Below are 25,651 nucleotides of genomic sequence, written 5' to 3'. Positions count from 1 at the left end.
AGTTCAATGATTGATGCCTAATGATCAAACAACAAAACGACTCAAATCTAGATAACAATATTGCAAAGATATGCTATACTCACCATTCATGTTTTTTTTTGCAGTGTGTCTCCTGCAGAGAGCTCACCCGAGCCCACCACCCGGGTGTCCCTCCCTCTGACCTGCTGAAGCAGCACACACAGCGGCCTGTCTGTCAAAAGAACCCAACAGGTGCTCCCCATACAACCTCGCTGCCCCCACCTCCCTCCCAAACGAATGTGCTGCCGGCCTCATAGGCACACCTCAAGGGTAGCACTCTGCACTTTGCATTACTTCAGTCACTGATTTAGCTCGAAAGTGTTTATTGTACTCCACAACAGTTGTGGGCTAAATACATCCAGTTTCCCTCCACAAAACAAAGTGATATTTAGAAAACTGGCTGTGGTCACGTGACATTGTTTCATTTTTAGGAGCCCGTGAACTACTGTAATGTGGAGGTGGTGGGCAGCTATGAATTCCATGGTGTGGCTTATTCTTTTAACTCTAGTAATGTTTAGACTTGTTTTCCAGTTTTACATAAACTGGTGTAAAGTACATATTAACCACGAAATAAATTTGTCACTTCGAAAAGTGTTAGCGTTAGTCAGTCTGACCCAGTTGTTGCCAGCTGAATCAACTGAAAGCCATACATGTTGAGGAGCCATTCACACACAGGAAAAAAACTTAGGAGAAACCATATATAAAAGATTTCTTTCGAAAAACTGTACCTCTCCTATAACGTTACGTTAGGGAAGCGACAAAGTTAATTTATGCTTGCAGGGAAGACGTTGACATTTCATTTGGATTGGTCTAACCACTGCAGTTAAATTCAAGTAGCCACCTGGATTTAATTAACTGTTATGATCTGGGGTTGCTACAGCAGGTCAGGTCGAAGTTCAGCAACACTATGAGCCCAAAGAATGAGATCAGCCGAATACTTGAACATCTTCCCCAATGGCACAGACATATTCCAAGATGACAATGCCAGGATGATCAGGCTTACATTGTGAAAGAGTGGTTCAGGGAGCTAGACAGGACTTTATTGATCTCGGTGACTCGGTAGCGCAATGGTTAGTGCTTGTACTTATTTATTTATTTATTGCTTTATTTGGTCAGAACAGTCGGTTGTGACCAAACATGTTCTCCCTGTGTCTGTGTAAGTTTCCTCCAGGTACTCCGGTTTCCCCAACCACTAAAAACATGCACAATAGGTGAGGATGAATGAGAGTGTGTTTGCGTGTGTGGGACAACGGATGCAAATTTACATGCATGAGTCCCATGTATGTTCATTACATACATGGGACCAAATAAACATATAAACAAAACACAATGGAGAAACTCACTTCAGCTCGGCATGAGACCCCATTGGGAATCTTTGGAATGTGCTGGAGAAGGCTTTGTCCAATGGTCACACTTTCCCATTATCAACAGAAGACCTTGGTGAAAAACATAATGCAACACTGGATAGAAACTGTAATCAAAGCTGAAGGCAGTCCAATTACATATTAAGAGTGTGTGACCTTTTTTTTTTGGTGGTATTTTTTTTAAATTATAAACATAAACCATGTCAAAACATTTTCATTTTCTACCACATAATTCTGCTCTTTCCTCGACCTCAATATAAAACACTATTTTGTATGTTGTTACAATAACACCGTCTAGTGAAAAAACACACATGTATGAGTAAAATCTCTGCGAATCTCTCTGTGTGAAGCCATATCCTGCCCAAAAGCGCACAGCAAGCCACATAGCACCCCTTCAGGGTATTACACTCTTCTAACATTATACTTCAGTCAGTGTGAGTGCTGTGAGCGTGAAGTGTAAACCTCTCCACTGCTGATTCTTACTGTAAACCGCGCTGACGGGCTCTGGCTTAGTGACCTGTGACTCTCGGAGGTGTCATGGCCCCACACACACATGCATAATGTGTCAGAGCCAGTGCCTCTAAATCACTTAAAGAGGGTGACCCAAAGGCGCCTTGACAGGGGCATATGAGACTGCTTCTGCTACTGCGGCTGCACTGCACGATGTGATGTGGGTCCAAAACGCTCCGGGGCTTTTCGCAGTGCCGTGTAATAAAATGCCTCTTTATCCAGGGTTCACCTTTGTCGCCCTCACGTTATGTGGCAACATTAAGGAAGTCATACCCCTCGCTTACTGGACTTTTAACACCGCAAACTCCACTTTGGCCTGTGGCCCCGAGGTGTTTTCGGACATGGATGCTGCAGTGTAACCCTAAAGCATGATAATCCCAGTAAAATCCTTTTTAAACCACAGTCTGCAACCTGTAACCTGCAGGAGCTCTCCAGTTTCTTCAGAGGCTGTCTACATTTCTACAAAAAACTCGATGTAGTTTGATTACTACACCGCTCATTTGTATCACGTCACATTTATGAGGTTTCCCACATGGAACAGGCAAATACATTATGATAATATATTTTCTTCCTGCTGGTTTTTCCTTCATAAAGTTTATTTTAGTTTCTTTCGTACCTGTTTGAGTGATATTCTCAAAGAATCTCTGTGTTTTTAAAGTGCAGCCCTCAAATTGCCTTCACTACGCAGCCTGTTTTTGCCAATAATAACATTGTTTGAAAACAATGTCATGCCCCCCCTGCTGGCGACAATGCAGTTTTGTGTGCGAGTAAATTAGGATTGAATTACCCCGGCCAGATAAATTGACATAGTAACTATTGTGACAGGCCTAGTTGCACTTGAAGGGAGCAGTCAGCAGTTGACAGGGGGGTGGGTATCTGTGGGACACTGGAGGGGAGGTATGGTGTGGGTGGGGGGGGGGGGGGGGGGGGGGGGGGGGTTGGGGGACACCAGGGCACACGCTGTCAGATGGGGGAGGGGTAACGTTTTTGACAGTCGCTTGCAGTTGGCACCACGGATCCAGGATGCTTTGGGGGCGGACAGGGAGAAGGGCCAAAGAACCGAGGCAGAGGTAGAGACGGGCGATCTGCAGACACTCTGTCCTCGTCCCCTCGGCTAAAACTTACGTGTGACGCGGATATGAGCAGCATGAAAGGGACTCACTTTTGCTAAGAGAAACCACAAAGTTTGCTCGTCTCTTCCTCTGACGTGTACCTCTCCTAAACGCCTTCTCTCTTTTGCTGTAAGTATTCTTATGGATCCTCTCTTTTTGGGCTTCTTATGTTACTTTTGAATGCAGGCTCAGGCACCTCATATGTGTGCGCAACGTGTTGAATTAAGATCCCCAAACTTTACCTCGACATTGCCCTCTGGATATTTGCTCATTTTTATTGCCAGCCAGGTCTCAGCTTTGAGGGTTGCCATATATATTTTTCTGTAAGTGTGGGACTATATCTTTTGTTGGTGCAGTTGGACTTTGCTGTCATGGTGCAAATGTCCAGTGGGACGCTGTAAGTTGTTGCAATTCATGTTTGTCTATCACAAATCAGTGTCCTAGCACAGGGGCCCATCCTTGACGCGGGTCTTCTGGGGCCCGTGTCACTCACTTGTGCCACTTTAGAGCTGGGTCTTTGACTAAAAGCTTCCCCGTCTCTTTAATTCCGCGTGTCATTGGCTGCGTCTCCGAGGGTGGGCTGTGTGTGATTATGACAGGCCGTCTATGGGGAGGCCTGCTGTTGTTGCAGATTTGAGTCAGCCTGGAGGTCTGAGATGCCTTGTGCCACCGATTCCCCCTCCGCTCTCTTGGCTGTGCTTTGTGTGCCTCTATCAATATGGGTTTGTGTCCGTCAGTGGATTAACAAGCATCTGTCCCTCTTTCTGCCTCTCCCTCCTGCTTCCTCCCGACTAAGAGAGAGGATCTGCGAGAGGGAGCGTTTTCACCGGTTTCAGCCTTTCTCTCTGGTCCTGCCCCCCAGCTCCTCCCCTGCGCCATGACCCTGGCGGCCTCCGAGAGGTCACTGCTCATCAGAAACAAGTTCCGCTCAGGTGAGGAGTCGCTTCTTGCAACACTTTTTATTTTTCAAAACACTGGGGTCAGAGGGTCAATCCTAGCTTCGACCAGATCATACTGCCATATTTCCTTTAGTACGACACTTCACTGATTGTGTGCCTTGAAAATTCCTATATATACACATTATTTCCCGTAATTTTCATTTATTTCTCAGGAAGATTTCACAATAAAGGTTTTGGCACAGCCCAGCAGTTAACTATACCAGTTAACTTAAAGGCACACTGCGTAACATTTTGGGCTATACTGTTGCCATCAACACAAAACATGCTCCCAATAACTAGCCCAACACAAAAACATGCTATTCTTGCAGTGGGTAATCTAAGAATGAATTTGGATGAGGATCTAACCTCTTTAAATTCTGCTGACTTTAGTCGACATCTCCATGGAGATGAGCAGGAGCCGAACCCACTCCTTGTAAAGTTACAGTCATGTCTTATGAGAGGTGAGCTGCTCACTGCAAAGATTATGTTTGTTTGTACATTTAAGAGGTATTTTTCAATGATGAAAATATATGTCATAAAATAAATGCTATTATTTCAATATAATTTATTGAAATACTGTTGTTGTCCCTATAGTATTGTATTTGTCACAGCACAATTTCGCTTATGTAGGCCTAGTGCTTTTTATTACACTATAACAGGGGAGTGCTGGGACATTATTTCACCCTGGGAGTTTTATAATTTAAACCAGAATTGTTGCTCACTTCGTAGAGCGTCAGATTAGAAAACATAAGATGGTTGGATTGGTCACTACTGCCTTTCATTCTTTCTTTTTTTGCCTCACCTGCCTTTTTCCTCTCACTTATTTACTCTCAGGGAGTTGTCGCTCTGTGTTAGTTCAGTGTCCAATGGCATCTCCCTGCTTCAGCGCACTGAATGCGAAAGTTCTTTCTGATTTCAAAACCTCAGTCATTATTTGATCGATTTACATTACAAAAAGAACGTTTGTGTAACTTTATTTATGTCTAGAACAGCAGCACAGGCTCCTGCCGCAGCACAGTCAAAGCCTTTGGGCCTGTAATAGCACAACTGTGAGAGTCCATTATTAATAGATTTTTTTTTTTTCAAAAGAACCACAGTCCCACGAGAAACGTCCGGACTCTCCCGATTGCCCAGTACGCCTTTGCACTATGAGCTCTCAAAGCTGGTGATTTCAAGGAAGAAACCATTCATCCATTGTCTGCCACACATTCATGCACAAAAAATAGAGGTGAGGCAAGCCAAGTGTCTTGCTCAAGGACACAGTGGCGGTATGCATCATAAAATTGTAAAAGGCATTGATTGATCTTAAGGTTAGTGGACAACCTCTCAACCAACTGATGCATGTAAAGAATACCAGTTACATTTCATTGAGTCGCACTGATCAATACAAGGTTCAGGGTTTGTATCAGGGCTACCAACAAAAAGAAATATCTTCGGCCTGAAGCAGCTGAATGGAGTGACACTAATGCGCTTTGTGGTTGACACAAACGGACTAAAGTCTTAATGCGAACACATATTAAAGCATTGAATTTTGCCATTTTTTCCTAGTATGCTTTATAGTTTAATATTGTAGTTCTGTAAAGGCAGCGGTTTTCGACACAACTGGTGGTCTGGGACTCAGAGACTCAGAGGTAGATCGCAGTTTCATTGGGCTTTGTCAAAAATTATGTTTATGAACTGTTTTAATATATTTCAACAGCTATGACCTGATGACCAGTAAAGGAAACTTTATTTGGACACTATACACTAGAGTCAAATGTTTCATTCATTTATGAGCAGAGGACGTTGATCCTGAAGTGACACCAGTTGAGAACCACTGTAATGGTGGGTTTTCTTGTTCCTCAAATCGTCACGTATTTTCTCATAGTTCATGTTCAAGACTTTTTTTTTATTAAAACAGTTTCTCCCACTGCGACATAATGTAAGCTTCCAAACAAGTTGTAGCCTGCCGCTGTGCTCCCAGGCAGCTGTTTGAAACGGCTGGTAAAATAGAGAGGGGAGGAAATGGCATGGAGACAGTCCCCTAGGTGCACGAGCGACCACCTGCTGGAAAAACGTGATTGTTCAGGGCAGCTGCTGTGTTTGCCATCATGTCTGTACATAGCGATGCTAATCGCTAGCAATTCTGGGCTGTTTCACTGATGTGAGTCTGGCGCTGGGTTTAAAGGCTGCTGCAGTCTCGAGCAGTGACGAGTGGGATTCCACAATGTTACTTCACCACAACAACGTTAGGAAAATTTTACTTTTTCATTCTGGTTTCTAATAGTAAATATAATATTATTAATACTTACGGTGTGGCCATACTGCCTTTGCTCTGCCCAATCCTGTCAGACCTTGGAAGCTAAGCAGGGAAGGGCCTGGCAGAACTTGGATGGGAAGCCGTTTGGGAACACCAGGAAGCCTCGCGAATGTATTGCGTGAGTGAGTGAGTGGTGGTGGTCGGAGGGGCCAATGGCGCAGACTGGTTGCCTCGCTTCCGTCAGTCTACCCCAGGGCAGCTGTGGCTACAATAGCAGCTTACCACCACCGAGTATGGAGTGAACGAATAGTGCAATGTAAAGCGTCTTTGAGTGTCCAGTAAAGCGCTATATAAAACCGATACATTATTATTATTATTATTATTATTAAAAATGTTTCACCTGACAAGGTGCCTTGGATGTCCCTTTCTGACAGTCGATCGCTTGAACAAGGTATTGTTCCAGCTAACGTTAAGAGGTATTGACCTTATCTCAGAAGAACATCTCGCCCTAAGACCCTGAAGCACTCTCTGCTGTACTTAAAAAAAAGAACATTTAATCTATGTTAGTAATTCAAATAGGCTGTATTCAAACGGTAATAATGTTCTTTAGAGCAGGGGTCCCCAAACATTACTTTTTATTATGGTTTGATGACTAAATGCAATAATGTTTTGCCTCTGAAGCATTTATACAGTATGTCAAGAAGCTGATGTTGAAAATTCTTTTATCTTACTGAGGAGGAATGCCCTGCCATATCTATTTATCTTATAAACTCAGCACCTCCTCATGGGCCAAACCAAAAGTTTGTGCTTCGGACTTGGACTCGGACACTTTGGGCTCTCCTGGTCGGCATCTGACCAATCCCTCAATCCTGCTGAGGAAACAACAACAACAGCAATGCAGTGCCCAGGGACCCGTCTCCAGATCTTGCATTTAGTCATTACTACCAACACACAACATTATGTTTTTTTAATTGTCTTTCTTTATATTGCATCATATTCTGATATTACTAAAGTATTCATAAGGGAACTGCTTTTTGTTGGCAAACTGCCAGAGCGATACAGTAAAATAACATAGAATAAAATAGATAAATAAATGAATACAATGAGCATTAGAGTCTGCTTAATATTTTTGTAGAGCAGGAAGAGCAGCAGTGCAAATGACCATGACGTTAGCGGTCGGGGATGTGTAGAGAGAGTGGGACAGCTGACGGGGGGAAGGGCCCACAGAAATAGATTCAGTAAGAGATAAATAGTTGCCGGCCTGAGCCCCCTCCACTGTACAGGTCTCTCATGGCACATGGTACTGCCCGACCTCACCTGTTTGTGCACTGAATGTTAATATTCAGAGTACGGGCATGTGAGCCGACATATAATCTACAAGCGCTGCAGAGTCAAGGGCTCGTCAGTTTCAAGACCTTATCATTTATCAGCCATCACCTTTTCTTTTGTTACTCAATCTTTGCGTTTCTAAACAAGGCTGTTTGTTGGCTGCTAAGCAATGGATACAAAAACACCCTGAATGCAAGACTTTTTAAATTAAATAGCCACTTGAAATACAGGCTTTTCGGGAAAATGTTAATAGAGAAATTTGAAGTCCGTTAGATAGTGCCTTCATTTTTCTTTTCTCTGTTTTTTGCTTCTTAAACCCCAAAGTGCACCTTCACCACAGAACAATTATTATACAAGCATACAAGCATACAAGCAGGCATTATATACTGTAAGTCCAAGGGCAAGTGTGTACTGAATCATTTTGGAAAAAGAGTGATTTTCCTTTTAACAAGCATTACAACAGTGATGAGAGTTGGGATTTACAATAAATTACTGTAATATGTTCACAGTGTATTTTAAACACCAGCAGATCCATAAACATTTGAGAGAAAACTAAAACGTGCTTTTGGGAACATGTTTGTTGAAGTCTCTCCAGGATTATAAGGTTTTATTCACCATGAAATCCCACAGAGACATGTATTTCTTTGACCTTTATTCAAACAGAAAAATCCCACTGAGGTTCAGAATCTCTTCAGGAAAATCTTGGCCCCAAAGGGGACCTTATAATAACTAATAATAACAGTCTTAGTATTTCCCAATAGGAACCATTCAAATTGCATTGAATCTTCTGCACTGTATTTGAATGTCTTCTGTCTGTGTTTTGATGCAGTGCTGCAGCTGAGGATCCAGAACCGAAGGCAGAATGAAATCAATGCAGATCTGGGTTAGTCTTTATGCCATTAACATTGTCATTGATCTGATTTATCACTGTATCTCACAAACTAATCATCCCTATTGATCACCAAATGTCATTGTCATCACTCATAATGCACATGCAAACCATCCAAGGGTGTCCATACTTGGTCACGTTATATACTGACCTTCCCATTAATATTTGTGCCCATCATCCACTGTGGGAATTTGTTTAGTGACACTAAACAAATGTGTTTTACATGGTCATCCTGACACATGTTTTACTGAATTAAAATAAAAAGCTTGACCAATCTCCTAAATGCCAGTGACAACGATCAATGCAACAATCGCATGTACCAAAGAAAATTTAGTTTGAAAATATTACATTTTTGACAGGTAATAGAAAATAAACTAAATTTAAGCTGGCGACATTTTTAGTATAGCAGTAGTAGTTTTTCTATTTGATCACATTTTTTAATTTAAGGTAATTCCAATAATCAATTGGTCTGATTTGTAGCACAATGCTTCTCAAACTTCCCATATTACTGCCAACCTTTTGGGGTATTTGGTTTATGCACACAACAGTGTACATGAATAATTTATTGGATATTGCCGGTTTGCAATGCAGCTACAATTGAAAAGTATATTTGGCCACAATGGTGAAATTGGCAGAAGTCAAGTTAGATTTGTGCTTTGTGTTCTTGTAGGAAAATCAACCAGCCCGTCTCAAAAAGCAGAAGACGAAAAGAGTGAAGCTCTGGTAAGTGGGTGAATCTTTTCTACAGTAAATGTAGAGTTTATAATTTCTAAAATAGTCTGAGGACAATAGATATAATGTAGTGTACTAAAAGCTACTAGATGTGTTGAAATTTTGCAGTGAACTCTTAAAGCAAAGCATCAGATTTGTTCACAGTAATCACTATTGTCCACGTGAAATAAATAAAATGAACAGCCAATAACAATATAATGAGAAACTGTCATTATGTGTTGATTATGTGTGTGAATGATTATAGTGTGTGGATTGTTGATCGATTTGCTGTTCTCTGATGCAGCGTCTCACTGATGACGGTGCTGTTCAGAAGTTGCCCCCTAGTGGTATCAATGCTGAAACTGCAAAAGGTGACTACCTGCCTGTGCCGCTGTTGTGTGCGCTCCTCTGTACGTGCGAGAGGCCAGTTTAGTCACATGCACAGACCCACTCCCACCTGTCTGTCTGATCAGATCAAATCTCTGTCATACTGTAGCGTGGTGAGAAAATGAAGTGTGTAGATCGGCCACGGAGCTTCGTCTCATCAGCTGTCAGTCGAAGCGGATGGTGACCTTGTTGATCAGTGTTACAGCAGAGTCTGAAAACATATCAGTGATTGACAGCACATGATAAACCTGCACATTTGGGGATCAGAGCCATCGCTTTCCTCCATTACTGACATGCCACTCTCTCATCTCTGTCTATCTCCTCTGCTTCCCCTCTGCACTTTGATCAAACATGGCTTTTCCATTTGTATTCTTCTTATTATAATACCACCTTTTCAAACCGCTCAATTCCTTATCCACCACCGAGTGCCCTTTAAATCTCTCTCTAATGTGTGCGGGCTCATAATTATGTGCATAAGAAAGCCGTCACCGCTGGGAGTAGCACTGTTTACTATTTTTTGATGCCTCTGCTAGTCTGAACTTTGACAAATAGCCTATGGCGAAAGTGTTGTGCATGCTCACCTCACATATGTGCTGAATCCTGTTGCTCGCACTCCTCTCTGCTGATCTGCCATCTGTTGGCCTTCTTGTGCTGATTCGTGCTATCCTTTTGCTTATCTCCCACCTGTAGAGAGGACCCACCGGCACAAGAAGGCTCGGCAGGCGCAGGAGCTCAGTGAGAGAATCCCGCGCCTGTCTGGAACCACCGAGCAGCAGTATGAACTCAGGCTCCCCCAAGAGAACCGTGAGTCAACAGGCTTACCATGCACACTCGTGATGTAACAATCATGACCTACTCTTGACCTTCGGAATGACTCTTTGACGCGAATAGTTAGTCAGAATTGGCAGCATATGATGGCTGACAGTCTGTAAAACTCACAGCAGGAAGGTCCCACACTTGATTCCTGGGCTGTGGGACCTTATTGTGTGGAGTTCATGTGTTTCAACCTAAAACTTGCAAAGTAGGCTAATCCTTAAATTCAATATTCCTAGCCAACATCCTTGCTCAAGAGCTGACAAGATGTTGATCTGGAAAGGTTGCCCTAAGGCACATGTGTCAAACACAAGGCCCGCGGGCCACATCTGGCCCTTTGTAGAGCACGGATTTCTGAGTATGTCAAAAAAGGTCTCTAGTCTCTAGCCCATTCCTGTGCGGAGAGAACCAGAACGCTCCCTGCAGCCACTAGGGGGCAGCTTAAATTTAAAAAAGGAAACAATTCCACACATTTCCAGCAGAGGGAACTGACATAATAAGACAGAGGATAACGACAACACATTATAGCCATGTGTTAAATGGTCAGTCTGCACCAAGGCAGCTGTGGCTACAATAATATCTTACCACAAAGTGTGGAGTGAGTGAATAATGAACACAATGTAGCACTTTGAGAAACGTGTGACACAGGCTTGTAAAGCACAGTAAGTGTAAGCTGTTGTTATTTATTAGGCCACAGCAACAATATTTGTGGCCCGCTGTGGGGGCTGAATTTTGACCCACGACCCAAACGACAACACCCCTGCCCTAAGGCACTGCTTGAATACAAAAAGTCTGTTTTATGTAATTCTACTCAGATGTAGTACACTGAAAAACACAAGAAACTGCATAACAGCAAAGCAGGCAACACCAATGTGCAAATAAAGCAAAAAGACTAAGTCTCTATCTCTTATGGTTCCAAAATGATATGCAAAAGTCTGCAACAAACAAAATAGGTGTACAAACTGATTTCCACCAGAATGTTTCTCTACTCCCCTGAGAGCTACTGTGTAGGAAGTTGTGGGAGGGCTCATTTTAAGACCCCGAAACGTCACTCTGCTGGTGTGAACAATAAAAACTGGTGAGCATTTACAGTTGTGCGGATCTCCTTTCCACTTTTCCACTGTATTGTTTTTTGGATCCAGCACATTGGTTTAGAACTGTGGATGTGCACGTCTCTCCTCCACAACTGACGGCTCATTTTAAGACCCTGACTGAAATCTATATCACTTTCGGTTCCGGAGATATCAGCCCCTTATCTGCCGACAGCCGATAATGTAAAATACCTAAATATCGGACCGATATATTGGTCGGGCCCTACTTTGGAATCATTCTTTTAAACTTTCCAACCTCACCTGCGTCTCTGCTAAACTTTCCTCCCCTCTATTCTAGTATCCTCTGCCTGCTTTGCCCTGCCGGCTGATGTCTTCGAAGATGACATCTCCTCCTGCTCATCCTCTTCCTCGCCCACTGAGCAACATGGCACCCTCCAGTCAGCGGCTTTCCCCTCGTTACCATTACTCTCGAGTGACCAGTTACTAAGTGACCTCTCAGCGACGGGGACTCCACTACACCACAGCCCAGGGCACACTCAGGTGGGGGAGGCACTCTGACATTGACACTATCTCGCAAATCCAACGCTGATAGTTTTCTATTAAGCTGTAATTACAAGCTACTTTGGTCAGTTAAAACATAGCAAAAACATGCCAAATAAATAGATTACTAAGACCTCTGTCTAGAACCAAAACCAACTATTCTTTAAAAGCCAATAGATTTCCTTTCCATAGTGAGTAGTTTGCAAAAAAACTCAATGTGTGCCATGGATTTGCCCTGGAGCCTGTGAATATAAGCCTATGTTGAATTGATCAGAGACAAGAAACACTCAATCATGAGCCACAGAGGAGCCATGTTGTTTTATTGTAGCCTTACAAGATACAGTAGATTTTGTCCCTTAACTGGGACTGAGGGCTAAGTCTGGAACACGTAGCTTGACTTTTTGTCTCACTGGACCCTGTGCCTTTATTTAATAAATGAAGGGCACACTCAAGCAAAACAACTGATGTTATTCAACAAAAACTGAAGCAAAAGCAACTCAAACTGGCCAAAAATGACGAGTAGAGTGAACACCTCTTGGAAAGTGTTAATGTTAAGTCCTGCAGGAAACCCTATCTATTTAACCAAGCACTTTGGTGGAATCATGAGCCCATTTAACTGACAGCGAGATGTCTGGCCAGCACAAATATAATAGATAATAATAATAGATACTGAAAACTATGCATGACAACTGTACTGTTTTCATTAATCCAATCTGATCAAATTAGCTTTTGATTTTCTAAATAGACTTGTCAGTTTTGATAACACACTGTATTGTTTTCCTTAGTCTGGCTTGGCTTTGCTTCCGGCAACCGAGGGCATCCGAAATCCACTGAGTGTCACACTGGGGGAACCAGGTTCCATGGCAACAAGTGGAAGACCAAACGGGATGTTCCTGGCCTGTCAGACCATGCCCCTGCTGCCAAAGGTGAGCCGAGGCTACTGTTCACTAATAGCATCACATAAAGAGAGAAGTGCTCCCATTTCTGCCTCATTAAAATTGTATAAAGCTCTCTGAATATGAAAATGGGAATGGCTTTATTATAGATCTACTTCATTGTTCGAATCTGTGAAGTTTTCCTGAAAGATGAGCCTTGCTGCAGGTTTACTGGTCCCCTGTGTTGTCAGTTGCAAAGCTGTGCTGTAATTCTCTGCATTCATTACTGTCAATTTGCACGTGGAGAGCTCAGCCCTGGCTCGCAGGTTAACAGATTCACACACAGCTGCACGGCTGTATGTCAACCTCCCACATACAGCCGTCTACAGATCTGGGAAGCATTTGTAGGTTTCATGTCACAGTTTAACCCAAGGATGGGCCAACCGCTGTCAAACCACATGACATTTTACCTCTTGATCCTGAAATCTTCCTCTCACAGACAGCACGGCCGCCAAGTCCAACCTGCTCCTCGGCTCTACCCTCTCTCAACTTCAACCACCAGCCCCGTCCTCGGAAACCGCGGGACACCAAACCCAAAATGAAGAAGCTTAAATATCACCAATACATTCCTCCGGACCAAAGAGGGGGGTCTGGAACAGGTAATTTAATTTTGACTCATGAAACATTGTGAATGTTCATGCTAGTACAATTCTTTGTAAAAATATAATGTGTAAAAAATTTAATTTCAGTACAATATATTCATATTCCCCAGGGGCAGGTGCCAAACAGAAAAGTCCAACCCAGTCCATAGACCCAGCATATTCCCATCTTGTGAAACAGCAGCAGGTTATTCTCCAGTTGCAAATTCTCCAAAACCAGCAACAACAGCAGCAACAACAACAACAGCAGCAGCAGCAACAACAACAACAGCAGCAACAACAACAACAGCAACAGCAGCAGCAGCAGCTGCAGCAGCAGCAGCAACAGCAGCAGCAGCAGCAGCTCCGTCCCGCACAGATAACTGTGGTGCCCAGGTCTGTACACAAATCACTTTGAACAAAACTTCAACAACGTCAGGCAGTAATAATGTAATAAGTAAAAATATCACTATCAATCAAATCGAGTAAATCAATGAGACATTGATACTTAATTTATCATTTTAATTGTAGTGGAGATGCTGGTGATCCGGCAAAGACATCTGGAGCCATGCCGTTGAATCCTCAGCCAGTCCCTGCCACAACAAACCACACCCCTGTGTGTTCGAAACCTGTGTCCAAGCCTGAGCTCCTTCCTGCAAACCTGGTGGATCTGACTGTAAGTTCATCAGAGCAGCCCTAAATATGGTGTGACAGATGGTTTCCTTCAGCCGTTGACCTTCCCCTGTTCTGTAGGTGTCTGAGCTCCGGCAGCAGCTGCGGAAGCGAGGACTCCCTGTGTCTGGCACCAAGCCTGCTCTGCTGCAGCGGCTCCGGCCCTTCCAGCTGCCTCAGCTGTGTGTGGCCCCGGCCCCGCTCTGCCAGCTGGGCACCTCTGAGACGGTGGCCGCACCTCTTTCTCCAAACCACAGCCCCATCTCCACCGCCAGCTCGGGATCCGACTCACCCAGCCAGTGCCCAAGCAAACACATTTACATCCAGAACCGGAAAATTCCTAATGGGATTCTCAGCGATGCTCCAAATGGGATCCTGAGCGATGTCCCTAATGCTTTTACAAATGCCACTTCAGTCAGTCTGGCAGGTGAGCAGTGCTCCGTGTTCATAGCTCCTGCTAGCACAGCCTCAGGGACCCCCAGTCCCAGTCTGCCCATGTCATCGTCCTCACCCCTGCAGTGCGGGACCCCCTGGAGGACTGACAGTGAACAGCAACAACAGCAACAAGAGGAGCTCACTGTGGAGCTGGAGATGAGGGAGCGCATCAAGAGCAGGCCCAGAGACCATTTAACACACTCAAGTCAGGTGAATATTTCACTTCTCTCTAGAAATGCATGGAAACAGAGAGCAACACTGCCCAAACATTTGAGCCTCAACAGCGACTTGGATAAATACTAAGAGTTGGACAAAAAGGCTTTTAGATGCATTAGAATTATGTTGGATTTTCTTTCTCACACATAGCAATTATACGGCACCGCTCTTCACCCTTTCCTGCAACAGGACCCGGGATGCAAACCCGAAGCTCCCACAGAGGTGTTGTTTACACAGGTAAAAGCATATACAGGTAGATTGTTCGGATAATCTCTTGACAATACGCAGTGTGCTCCCCATGTGCCCTCACCTCTTAGCGTTCATCGGCCTTGTTTCTAAACAGGTGTATAGCTGCCAGCCGTGTGATGTGATCGGTCAGGATTTTGAACTGCCGGTGCAGATCACGGCGAGTCCAGTGCAGACTTCACCCGCTGTTCGCAGTTTAGAAGAGGAGCTACAGGAGGCCATTCAGAAAGCACAGGTCAGGGTCTGAACGTCAGGGAGCAACATGTGCTCTCCCTTAAGTCAGAGTGAGTGAGTGGGTTTGTTTTCTCATGACACAGATGGACCCTCGGCAATCTATAGACGACATTCTGGATGAGCCAATCACTTGCAATGGTGAGTATCAGGAAAACAAACAGAAATAGTGTTTGGGATCGAATGTCATCAAACAAGTCAGGATTTTCCACAGAGTAACATAAGCCTGAATTGAGTTAGAGGGCCACACCAACGATTAACTTAAATTTAATTCTGATCAACTTTCTCCCAAATGCACTTAATTATATCTGGAACTCGCTTGATGGTAATTGTAACTACTGGGAAAAAAAAGACAAAATAACAGAACTGATGTGAAGATATTGTAAAGTTAACAAAAGAGCAGATATTACTAGACGCTCCTGTTCATTCAAACTGCATTGACTTGGCGGTTTTGTTATATAGTTTAATGTAACTTTTGAATGAAATACTGTAGATAAAAATGTTAAAAATATAGAGCCCTTTGAGCCCATTTGTGTTGCGGATGGTCAAAATGCCTCTGACACACTGCCTTGCAATTCAGTGAGGAAAATGTCAGAAAGAATCATATAAATTGTGGAAAAACAGCCAGACAAAATTGCTTGAATGGCCGCATTTGGCCCAATTGCAAACTTTGCTTTACCTTTAGCTAAAAACTATTTACATATACATTTTACATATGAAAATCTCCATTGTTTTATTTTGATGGAAAGTACCCCTTTCCTCAGATTATTCAGTAGTTTTATCACACAATCCTGAGCTAAATATTTACTCAATACTAAATATCAAGGCAAAAACAAAATAAAAATGTGTTACTAATGTGTGAAACTTGTTTACTCTAATAAATCCTTTCCGTAGTCCCTCTGGGGGTCATATAAGTGAGGGTCGTCCCATTCGTCCGACGTCTCATTAGTCCGAAAATGTACCATTGAGTGGGGGTTAAAAAATAAAATTAGGTTCAAGAGTCCACTGACCTTAAGGTTAGGGCCAGTGGTTGTATATGGCCCAATAATCCACAACATAACTGGGTTAGAGAGATTTCGGACTAATGGCACCTCTGCTCAATGGTACATTTTTGGTCTCTTGCCAGAAAACCACAATTGCAGCTTTCCCTGCACCGAGCCGGTGGCCGCAATACACACTAATAGAATCACGAGGAAGCTAACTGGCTAACGGGCAAAGCTAACTGCAGGCTAGTGCCACTTTAGCAGTATTTACATTCAAGTTTGAGTGAAAAAAAAAAATCTCCATAGTATAATTGGGTTGTGGCACAATGTGCAATATCCCTCTCTCACTTTGTCTTTTCTGTCATAGTATTTACAGACAATTAATGAGTAAAAAAAAACGCAACATGCTACGACACCTGCAGTGGCGCTTATGGCCTCTAGGGGCATGAGTTACGGAGTACTGCTTTTACAGTGGATACAAATGTTCATGTGTCACGGTGTTTAACATTCCCCCACATTTGCCTTCTAGTCTCTGTTGTTGCTGAGTGCGATGGAACATCCACAGCGGACTTGGCTCCGAGCCCTTCTCCTCTTCCTCAGACCGACCTGTCTCAGGCCTCACAGCCGCAGCACAGAGATGACAACTTCCTGCCCTCACCTCTGTGCTCCTCTCTACTTTTGGAGATGCCCCCTTCTCCGGCCGTGATCCCTCCCAGTCACGTTATCCCGGGCCCCCCTCAGCCGCCCCCGCTCTGCGCCTCGCCTCTGTCGTCCAGGAGGAAGTCACGTAAACGCCGCGCCCCGCCGCTGTTCGACGCCGCTGAATGGCTCGAGACACTGACATGCGGATTGCGCCCACTGACTCCACCTGCCGCTCCCTTCGTGGAGCCTGACTTCAGTCTGGACGCTGACCTGAATGTCAATCGGGTGTTGGACCTCATGATAGAGCAGTGGTGAAGACGGGGAAAACCCACCGTCTGAATTAAGAGCTGTGCCTTGATTTCAGTAGATTTTGATTATTCAAGCAACAAGGTTTTCTAATTAAAAATGTAACACTGCAGATTCTGTGACACAAAAGGAACTAAACTGTCCACAGCTCAAGATGCAGACAATGCCATTTTTGCAGGTAATTTTTGCACCTAATCTGTATTTAAACCTTATCTTTAGCTTCCTGCAGTCAAAGCATAGCAGCAACATCTCTGAGTAGACGAGCTGTCGATATCCCGCTCCCAGAAAACCCATGAGACAGATCTGCAACCTTTTCCCTCCACAAGCCAAAATCTACTGAAATGAAGAAAACGATTCTTATTTCAGGAAGTGTTTACTTGTTTTTCCAGTCCATGCAGGAACTTTCTGCTGATCATGACTGGAGCAAAAGGCATTCAATCTCCAAAACTCTGTGGCTATTGATCTCTATCTAACTCCTGCTGATGACTCGCCACTTGCTCCACGCAACGTCGAGAGCCAAGAACGACGAGTCGCCAGCTCTAACACGCCGCCGATGGAGAAGCCGTGGACACTTATCTATGCACAATGTATTCTTTGAAAGCACTCAACCATAAATGACAAACGGCACAATGTTTACAGGGAAAGGCAATGGAAAATCTGACACCATTTAATTTATGTGTCTGGCAGCTCTGGAGATTACTCTTTCTGAATAATCACCAAAACTGTCCGAGTGAGTTACAGCCATTGATAAAAAAACATTTAAAGTGTGTAGCTCAGACAGAGCGCAGCTTGTGTGTGTCCAGTGAACCCAGTGCCAGACACACAGTCGGCTCCGAGGGGAAGCTGGCACTGGCTGCACATACAACCTGGGAGAGCACTATCCTCCTCTGTTTGTGTGAGTCAACACAGAGGCTCCATGTAAATTTATCTCCATTACTGCCAAACTCTCTTGTACTTATTTGTTTGCCTCTCATTGAGTGTGTCAGTCAATGAGCACCAGTAAAACACACTGAAAAGACACAGATTGCCATCTGTTATGTCTAAGTCCACATTTCTGACATTCTATTTTCGTCCCAAAGCCAGCACTCCACATCAGTACATCTATAGCGAGAGTAATCAGAACTGTATTATTACCCTGTTCAGGTTACTGTTCGCCAGCAAAGCAATCAACCGCTCTCAAAATGGTTCCAGTTTCACTAATGCACCAATCAGACAAAGTGACTTACTATTGAAAGTCATGATTGTGTCTTTTGATCAAGGAAGCCTGACTTTTTCTTTCTACTGCTAAAATTATCAGACAAATCTAATCCAGGAAATTAAGTACACACTTTGTTTGAATGTGGCTTTTCAGATGTCTTAGTGCGATAGGTAAAAACCCCTGATGCTCTGTTAAAACAGACTTGGACCAAGTTCATCCCTGATTTGCCCTGTAAAAAAAAATGTCTTCATCAACTTACCAATTTAAAAGCTCTCTGATACGGATATTCTGACAGAATACACCAGAAGGGGCCAAGAATTGTGGGGGGGATATGACTTGACACCAAGTCATAGCTTCTGCACACTGGAGATCTGCAGTAAATTGTCACACTGCACCTTTTCGTGGTGTAGAGGCAGTAATAATATTTATTATTTAAAATGACCTAATAAAATATTTATTCTATTCTTATTTGATGTATTGTTAATAATGTTAACCAAAGCTGTCTGAGACTCATTTTAAAACACTGGAGAGCTGTAACAGGAACAATCCTACGTGTTTAAAGATCCTTGAAAGACTTTTCGTACTGCAATATCAGGCGACATCCATGTTGCAGCTTCATGTCTGTGTATGCACTTGTCGAGTTAGACCTGAAGGAGAAGGTGCTGTTTGCACTGCAGCTTTTAAAAAAATGCTTTGACCACAATAACAATGAAAAGTGCACCAGAATGTGGATGGGTTGCTTTGATAATCATTGTAATCAAGAAGCATTGTTTGGTGCATCAAAAAGAGAGTTAGGCGGGAGAGTAAGATGCTACCTCCTGTGTCTTCCAATGCTTTTGTGTTAATAATGTTACCTTGTTCATTTCCACTGGTACAGAACCCCAGTTGTATCTGATGGCCCCGTTGATGTTTCTTTAAAACTGGTTAAAAGTGTTATAATGCAAGTGTCACATTATTTGAACACCTGAATGTACAATATTTGAAACAAAATGTAATTTGTCCTTCTTTTAAATATTGTTTATGTGTAGAAGACTGGTAAAATGTAATGAAACCCCCCGAGATAGTTTCTACTGGCACAGAGGGAAGTCAAGGTTGGTGCTCTCATAAAATCAAGACATGCATAGTAATGAAGGCAAAATGATCTCTGAAATGGTCAGAACAAAGTGTCTGGAGCACGACTTTTAGGGCAGAAATACTGTCTACAGGATTACACAAACGAGGGAACAACATTATAACAGGGGTAAATTGAGAAAAAGTCTGTCAACATTATATCGAAACTAACTATCTCAAGACTTCAACGGGAAACACCGGGGCCTAAGATGACGAGGGCTCTGTGGGCCATTTTTGCTGCTATACATGCCATATAGTGTTTATTTATGATGTAACTTATTTGTGCCAAAGACAAAAGCCCTGTAAAATATGTAAAAAATTCACAAAATTAAAGTCTTAATAGATTTTCAGCGTGTCTCCATTGTACTGTTGAGTAATTAGCTCACTGAGCATGGTGGTTTAAAAATCAGCTGACAATTATATTCACATTTCACAAGAATCAGTTACAAATTATTTCCCATTAAGTATTGATGGATCCAGAGGAAATTAAATATTTATTCACAGCCAATATGCTGCTTAAATATCAATGAGATCTTATCTTTCCGACTGGAGGTTAAATTACTGACTGAACTTTCCTCCCATTGTATCCCATCTGGACTGCTCAGTTCATATTTTTATGCTGCGATTTAAGATTGGTCAGGACCGCCTAACCGGAGGATATAGCTGCACAATACAAAAATATTGCATCACGAGGGTCTTATTTTTTTGCAACACCACTTTAAAAGTGCATTATGCAACTTTATATGGGGGGAAAAAGTTGATCTTTCTTGTATTTAACCTTGTCGTGACCCTGCTGTTGTATAAGTGATCAGCATGGCGCCCTCACAGTGATCTCAAGGGGCTTTTTGACAGGACCAGACCGGAACGGACCGGAGCGGTTTGAGGGTGTTTCGACAGCCTGAGGTGAACCGGTCCGCTCCCAACTGGGGGTCCAAACCGCTCCAGTCCCAGACCACTTCAGCCATGGAGTCTGGAGCAGTTTGCAAACTAGACCGGTTTGGTGGGAGAGGGGAGGGGGGCTTGTCACCGCTCTGATTGGTCAGGCCTGTGAAAGGCAATAGTCTGCTTGCATATTCAAAGTCTGTCAAAAATTTAAACCAGGCTCTATTATGGCTTGTTCACAGTTCTTAACATCTGTACAACCACAGCACTTCTGTGGTGGTTTCCTGTCACATGAATATAAATGTCCTTGGCCACTCCCATAACGACCCAGACCACTTTACCCTAAAGACTCTTGAAACACAAACTTACGGGTGCTGCCCATCCCTAAATGAACCGGTCTCAAGTGCTGTCGAAATGGGCCTGATGACGCTCCAGGATCAATTGTTTGAAAGGTTTTCACCACTGACGGACTCTCACCAGAAAACCTACAAAACAATTGATCCTAAGAGCATTGTAGAGGCCACTGTGATCGGAAGTAAAGGCGCCATGCTGACCACTCATACAGGGTCACTACAAGGTCAAATACGAACAATATCAACTTTTTTTTTTCCACATAAAAAGTTGCATAATGCACCTTTAACCAAAAATATAATACAATCTTATAATAATAATATATATAAAAGCAAAAGTCCAGATTTTGCTAGAATTTTCCTAATTTACAGTTTGTTTTTTTAATTGGTAGTTATAAGACTTGTTTTGACACAACTGGATAAAAAAGGTGTTACTTTGTTTAAAATTGATTGAACTTATTTTGTGAAAGGAAATGGTTTTGTAAAGGACAAGTTGCCTTGGACAAGCATCCTTGAAGCAATAGTCGACCGTGGTGCAGTTGGTAAAGCGGGTCTTCTTGTGATCGGAAGGTCGGGAGTTCGAATCCCGGCTCCCGCAGGTACACACTGCTGTTGTGTCCTTGGGCAAGACACTTCACCCGCCTTACCTCCAGTGTGTGTGAATGGGTGACTGGTTCTTTGCTGTAAAGCGCTTTGAGTGCCTTGTAGGTAGAAAAGCGTTATATAAGTTGAGACCATTTACCGTAGCAGGATAAAGAGTCTTGCCAAAGGTTTTTTTTTTTCTTTTCATGTCCATTGTCAACTCTAACTGCACAACAGGCCTCTCCTAATTCTTTGACAACTTCCTGTTAAATGATTGATCGCGCTTAAACATATGTTGCGACCATCCATCTCCATTGTAATCAAAGTCACACCTATCACAGGCTGATGTGCTCTTGTTCACAGCTGTGGGGGAGATGAGAGGCAGCCTGTGCTCGCTTTGACATTGACGTTGTGTATTTGGGCAGGTTTAACCCCCGCAGTGCTGCCTAAGCTGATGAGTCTCCTCTCAGTGGCTGAATATCTTCTCGGGGCTAATTCCCTGAAGCTGTGACCAGAGTGTAATGAGGGATTTTCAGTAATAGGCCCAGTAACTGTTCCACATCAGCTCCTCCGTGTCCCCATTCTCCCTGTAATAACTGCTTCCTGCGCCATGTCATGGGAATTAAAGGCAGAGAGGTGTGTTTCATATGTAAAGCAGCAGTGACGAGATGCCACTACCTCCTCTCTTCCCTCGTGTGAGGCAGGACAGCAGGGTAGTACAGCTGGTGCAGGCGTAGATCATCAACAGAGGGTCACGATGGTTCAGTTTCTTCCATGTTTCGGGAAGGAGCCGCTCCCCAATCCTGAAGAAACAGAACAGGCAGAGGGGAGTTAATTTCCCAGCAGTTACAGTACTGCAGCAGTGCTCGTGTGCGATCTGAGCACCAGACCCATGCCACAGCAACCCTCATGCACACTGTAAAAAGTGTTGCTTAAATGAGAAGTAAAAAAAATTCCGTAAGCGGTTCCATCGGACATTTTGTGTTCTGTCAACTTCAGCTCTTTATTAAGTACTAAAAAATATTAAATTGAGTTTGACAGAAAGCAAAACTATAACTTACTCGTGAATGATTTACTGAATATTTTTGTGTTCTCCCAAAGCAAAACTATAACTTAGATGTGAATGATTTACTCAATATTTTTGTGTTCTCACAAACCAAAACTATAACTTAGACGTGAATGATTTACTCAATATTTTTGTGTTCTCACAAAGCAAAACTATAAATTACTCGTGAATGATTTACTGAATATTTTTGTGTTCTCACAAAGCAAAACTATAACTTAGACGTGAATGATTTACTCAATATTTTTGTGTTCTCACAAAGCAAAACTATAAATTACTCGTGAATGATTTACTGAATATTTTTGTGTTCTCACAAAGCAAAACTATAACTTAGACGTGAATGATTTACTCAATATTTTTGTGTTCTCACAAAGCAAAACTATAAATTACTCGTGAATGATTTACTCAATATTTTTGTGTTCTCACAAAGCAAAACAACTTTAAAAATGTAATAATGTACCACCCGGTTTTATATTCTGATTAAGCACAACTTCATGATGATCAATTTCGTTCATATCTTTGTGTTCAAACATTTTTTTGGTGATTAATGCATCTTCATTTTATATCATTGACCATGAATTAACTATAACTTAAATGTAATACCAAAAACAAAGTTATTTTTCTGCAACGTTGAACATTTATTGAGAATCAAATTCCCCCCCCCCCAAAAATAAAAAAAAATCCAATTTTTTACACAATAAAAGCAAACACATTTGAACATGTAAGCAGCAGCAAAGTTCCTATTTTCTTCGGTAACAATGAAGCCCTTTTCTTAACCAAAAATAATAATAACAACAATAAAATATAATACAGTAGTGAAATAAAATCATGCAATGCTAAGTATATCCCAAGAATGCTAGGAAGCTTGCGTTTCTCTCATTCACCTGGCTTCACAAGCTATGCCTTTCTTATTTTGCTTAAGCTGTTATGCGTTGCTATGGTTATGATGTAGCGGAGTGACGTTACAGCTCTACTTCCGGATCCACATAGACCGGCAGATGTGCGAGAAACTACACAAAAACTTCAACACCACAATCAATATTTCTGAAACTCAACAGAGTTACTGAACAGACCTTTTTATCAGGCCCATTAGCCAAAAATGCTGAACCTACTGCTATAAAAGTAATATTTACCGAAATCGCTACATCCGGGTTTAGCGCAGAAAAATGCTAATGTCCGAGGTGGCGCAGCAGCTACGCTAACCCCAGAAGTAGCGACTTTAATATTACTTTTGTAGCAGTAGGTGTAGCATTTTTGGCTAATGAGTCTGAGAAATAAGAAGGCTCAGTAACTCTCCGCTGAGTTTCAGAAATATTTCTTGTGGTTTTGAAGAGTTTTGTCTTGCATATTTGCCGACTGGTACGGACCCAGAAGTAGAGCTGTGACGTCACACTATACAACCGAATAACAGTGATTTGAGCTAGGAAGCCATCATCAAAGCCAACAAGGGACTGGAATATTTTTTTTACTATAAACCTTTTTTTGTTTTTTTTTACAAATGTAATCCAATGTTCATCACAATACTAAACATTTACATGTTACATGTTATTACCAAGAACAGAAGAATAAATTAATGCACTGTATTGAACAATCTTCCCAGATTAGGAGGTCATCACAATTTATTGTTTAATAGCCATAACACTAAGTAATTCTTTATGCCATGGTCAGTCAGAATTCCAATACTATTACATGTGCATTGTTTTTGTAGTTTTTTAGTTTTGTAGTTAGGCAAGTCAAAGCACTCAAACGTGTGTTTCAGCTATGTGCGCCATCTTCTGTGTTCAAACGCAACGTGGCCAAACCTTTCAAGACTGGCTGGCCATCAATCCTGATCCCGTAGGTCTGTTGAGACGTGAAGATCATCACTGGGGAGGCGCTGAGATCCTCAGTGAACCCGTTGGTCTGTTTAAAGAGACAAATAATGTTTAAAGTTGACAGTTTGTTTAGTGTTTCAAGACCACATTTTTTACCTTCAGATAAATGGTTTTCAATAATTTTCACACCAAGTACAATCTTGGAAAATACATTTGGTGCTGTAAGTGCCACTTAGAATTGTCACATTCTGTATATTTACAAAGTGATAAATCAGCTGAGCGTTTCATGACAAGAGTGCAGGCATGTCCCAGCCAAGCTTAACCGTGTTGGGCTGATTAAACAGCCTAACCTATCCCATCACAGAAATCTTCAAGTGGAGCTGCATTTACACAATAACCCTTATTTTATCGTCTCACGTGCCATTCCTCTTGTTCTTGAACTTTAAGCCACAACAGGACCACATTTTTTAAACTTATAATCACTAGTTTTAGTTTAATCTTATTTCTCTTGATCATGTCCTGCCTCCAGCCCTATAGCCCTTTCAAGACACTGAAAGTTGTAAAGTTGTAAAAGTTGTTACCTGGTCATCACAAATGAGGTCAGCCTGGTTCTCCCCAATGTACGCCATGAGACATCTCAGCAAAACGTCTCTCCTCTTTCCAACCTTTGAAGATGGACTCTATAACACACATGAATTTCATTAAAATTTAGTGTAGACATGTTTTATCCCCTACCACAAACCAGGGACCCACAATAATTCACATTGTAAGTGTAAAATGTTCATACATTGTAAAAGTATATACCTGAACCATTTTTTCACCGAGTGCCACCTTTTGAGTTGAATAGTGAGAACATCTTGGCTGTGTTCTCGGATAAACGTTGGCTCCAGAGATATGCCAGCAAGCTGCTGAAATTGTTCACAAATCTGCAGAACAAAAAAACATTTTTGATACACAACCATGTAAATACATACTTAAATGCAACAACATTTTAGAGCCACACCTGAGATTCATCTAAAAAGGCCGGCCACTGATCAAGTAGAGTAGCAACATTGGATCCTTCAGATAAAGCTTCTTGCCTTTGTAGGCTGAAGGTTTGGGACATCAGGTCATTTATCACATTGTTTTTCTTCTTTGTCTCTTGAAAAAGCTGAACTGTAAAATTATATGTAAAAAAAAAAGAATAAACAAAAAAAAACTATAAAAGTCACCCATATTTAAAAGCACAGCAAAGTTAATTTGACCTGTATCATATCTTGGTCCACCGTCAGGTCTTTTAGGTATCAGTAAGTCACCAGTCTGTTAACAGAAGAAATTAACTGTTAGACAGAAATATACACACAGTCGATGCACATATGGATAATATATGCTCGTCCATTTGCACAAAAAGCTTAAGTGGGACAAAGAGCGAAACGTCCGACACTCCACCTCTGAGTACAGATGAGGACTAGAGGGACTCTGTCTACGATGGACAACACCTAAGAACTTACACAGAGGTCCCCTCCC

The 25,651-nt window shown here is 42.4% G+C and overlaps 1 protein-coding gene across 1 annotated transcript; it reads left to right on the top strand.

The window, feature by feature from the left end:
- Positions 1–91: 91 nt before the first annotated feature.
- Positions 92–17,155, top strand: LOC306966833 (myocardin; the record flags this gene model as incomplete). Its single annotated transcript, XM_079561649.1, has 17 exons — positions 92–210; positions 3,801–3,936; positions 8,340–8,393; positions 9,070–9,122; positions 9,415–9,481; positions 10,188–10,301; positions 11,700–11,902; positions 12,688–12,828; positions 13,277–13,436; positions 13,550–13,674; positions 13,795–13,811; positions 13,947–14,091; positions 14,169–14,732; positions 14,889–14,975; positions 15,082–15,219; positions 15,302–15,356; positions 16,728–17,155. The coding sequence occupies exons 2-17, from the start codon at positions 3,882–3,884 to the stop codon at positions 17,153–17,155; spliced, it is 2,406 nt and encodes an 801-aa protein (XP_079417775.1). The 5' UTR covers positions 92–210; positions 3,801–3,881.
- Positions 17,156–25,651: the final 8,496 nt, after the last annotated feature.

The sequence above is a fragment of the Gobius niger genome (genome assembly GCF_951799975.1).
Source record: "Gobius niger genome assembly, chromosome: 8".
NCBI lineage: Eukaryota > Metazoa > Chordata > Actinopteri > Gobiiformes > Gobiidae > Gobius > Gobius niger.
The sequence above is the reverse complement of the archived record's forward strand: the minus strand, read 5'-3'. Positions and strand labels throughout refer to the sequence as shown.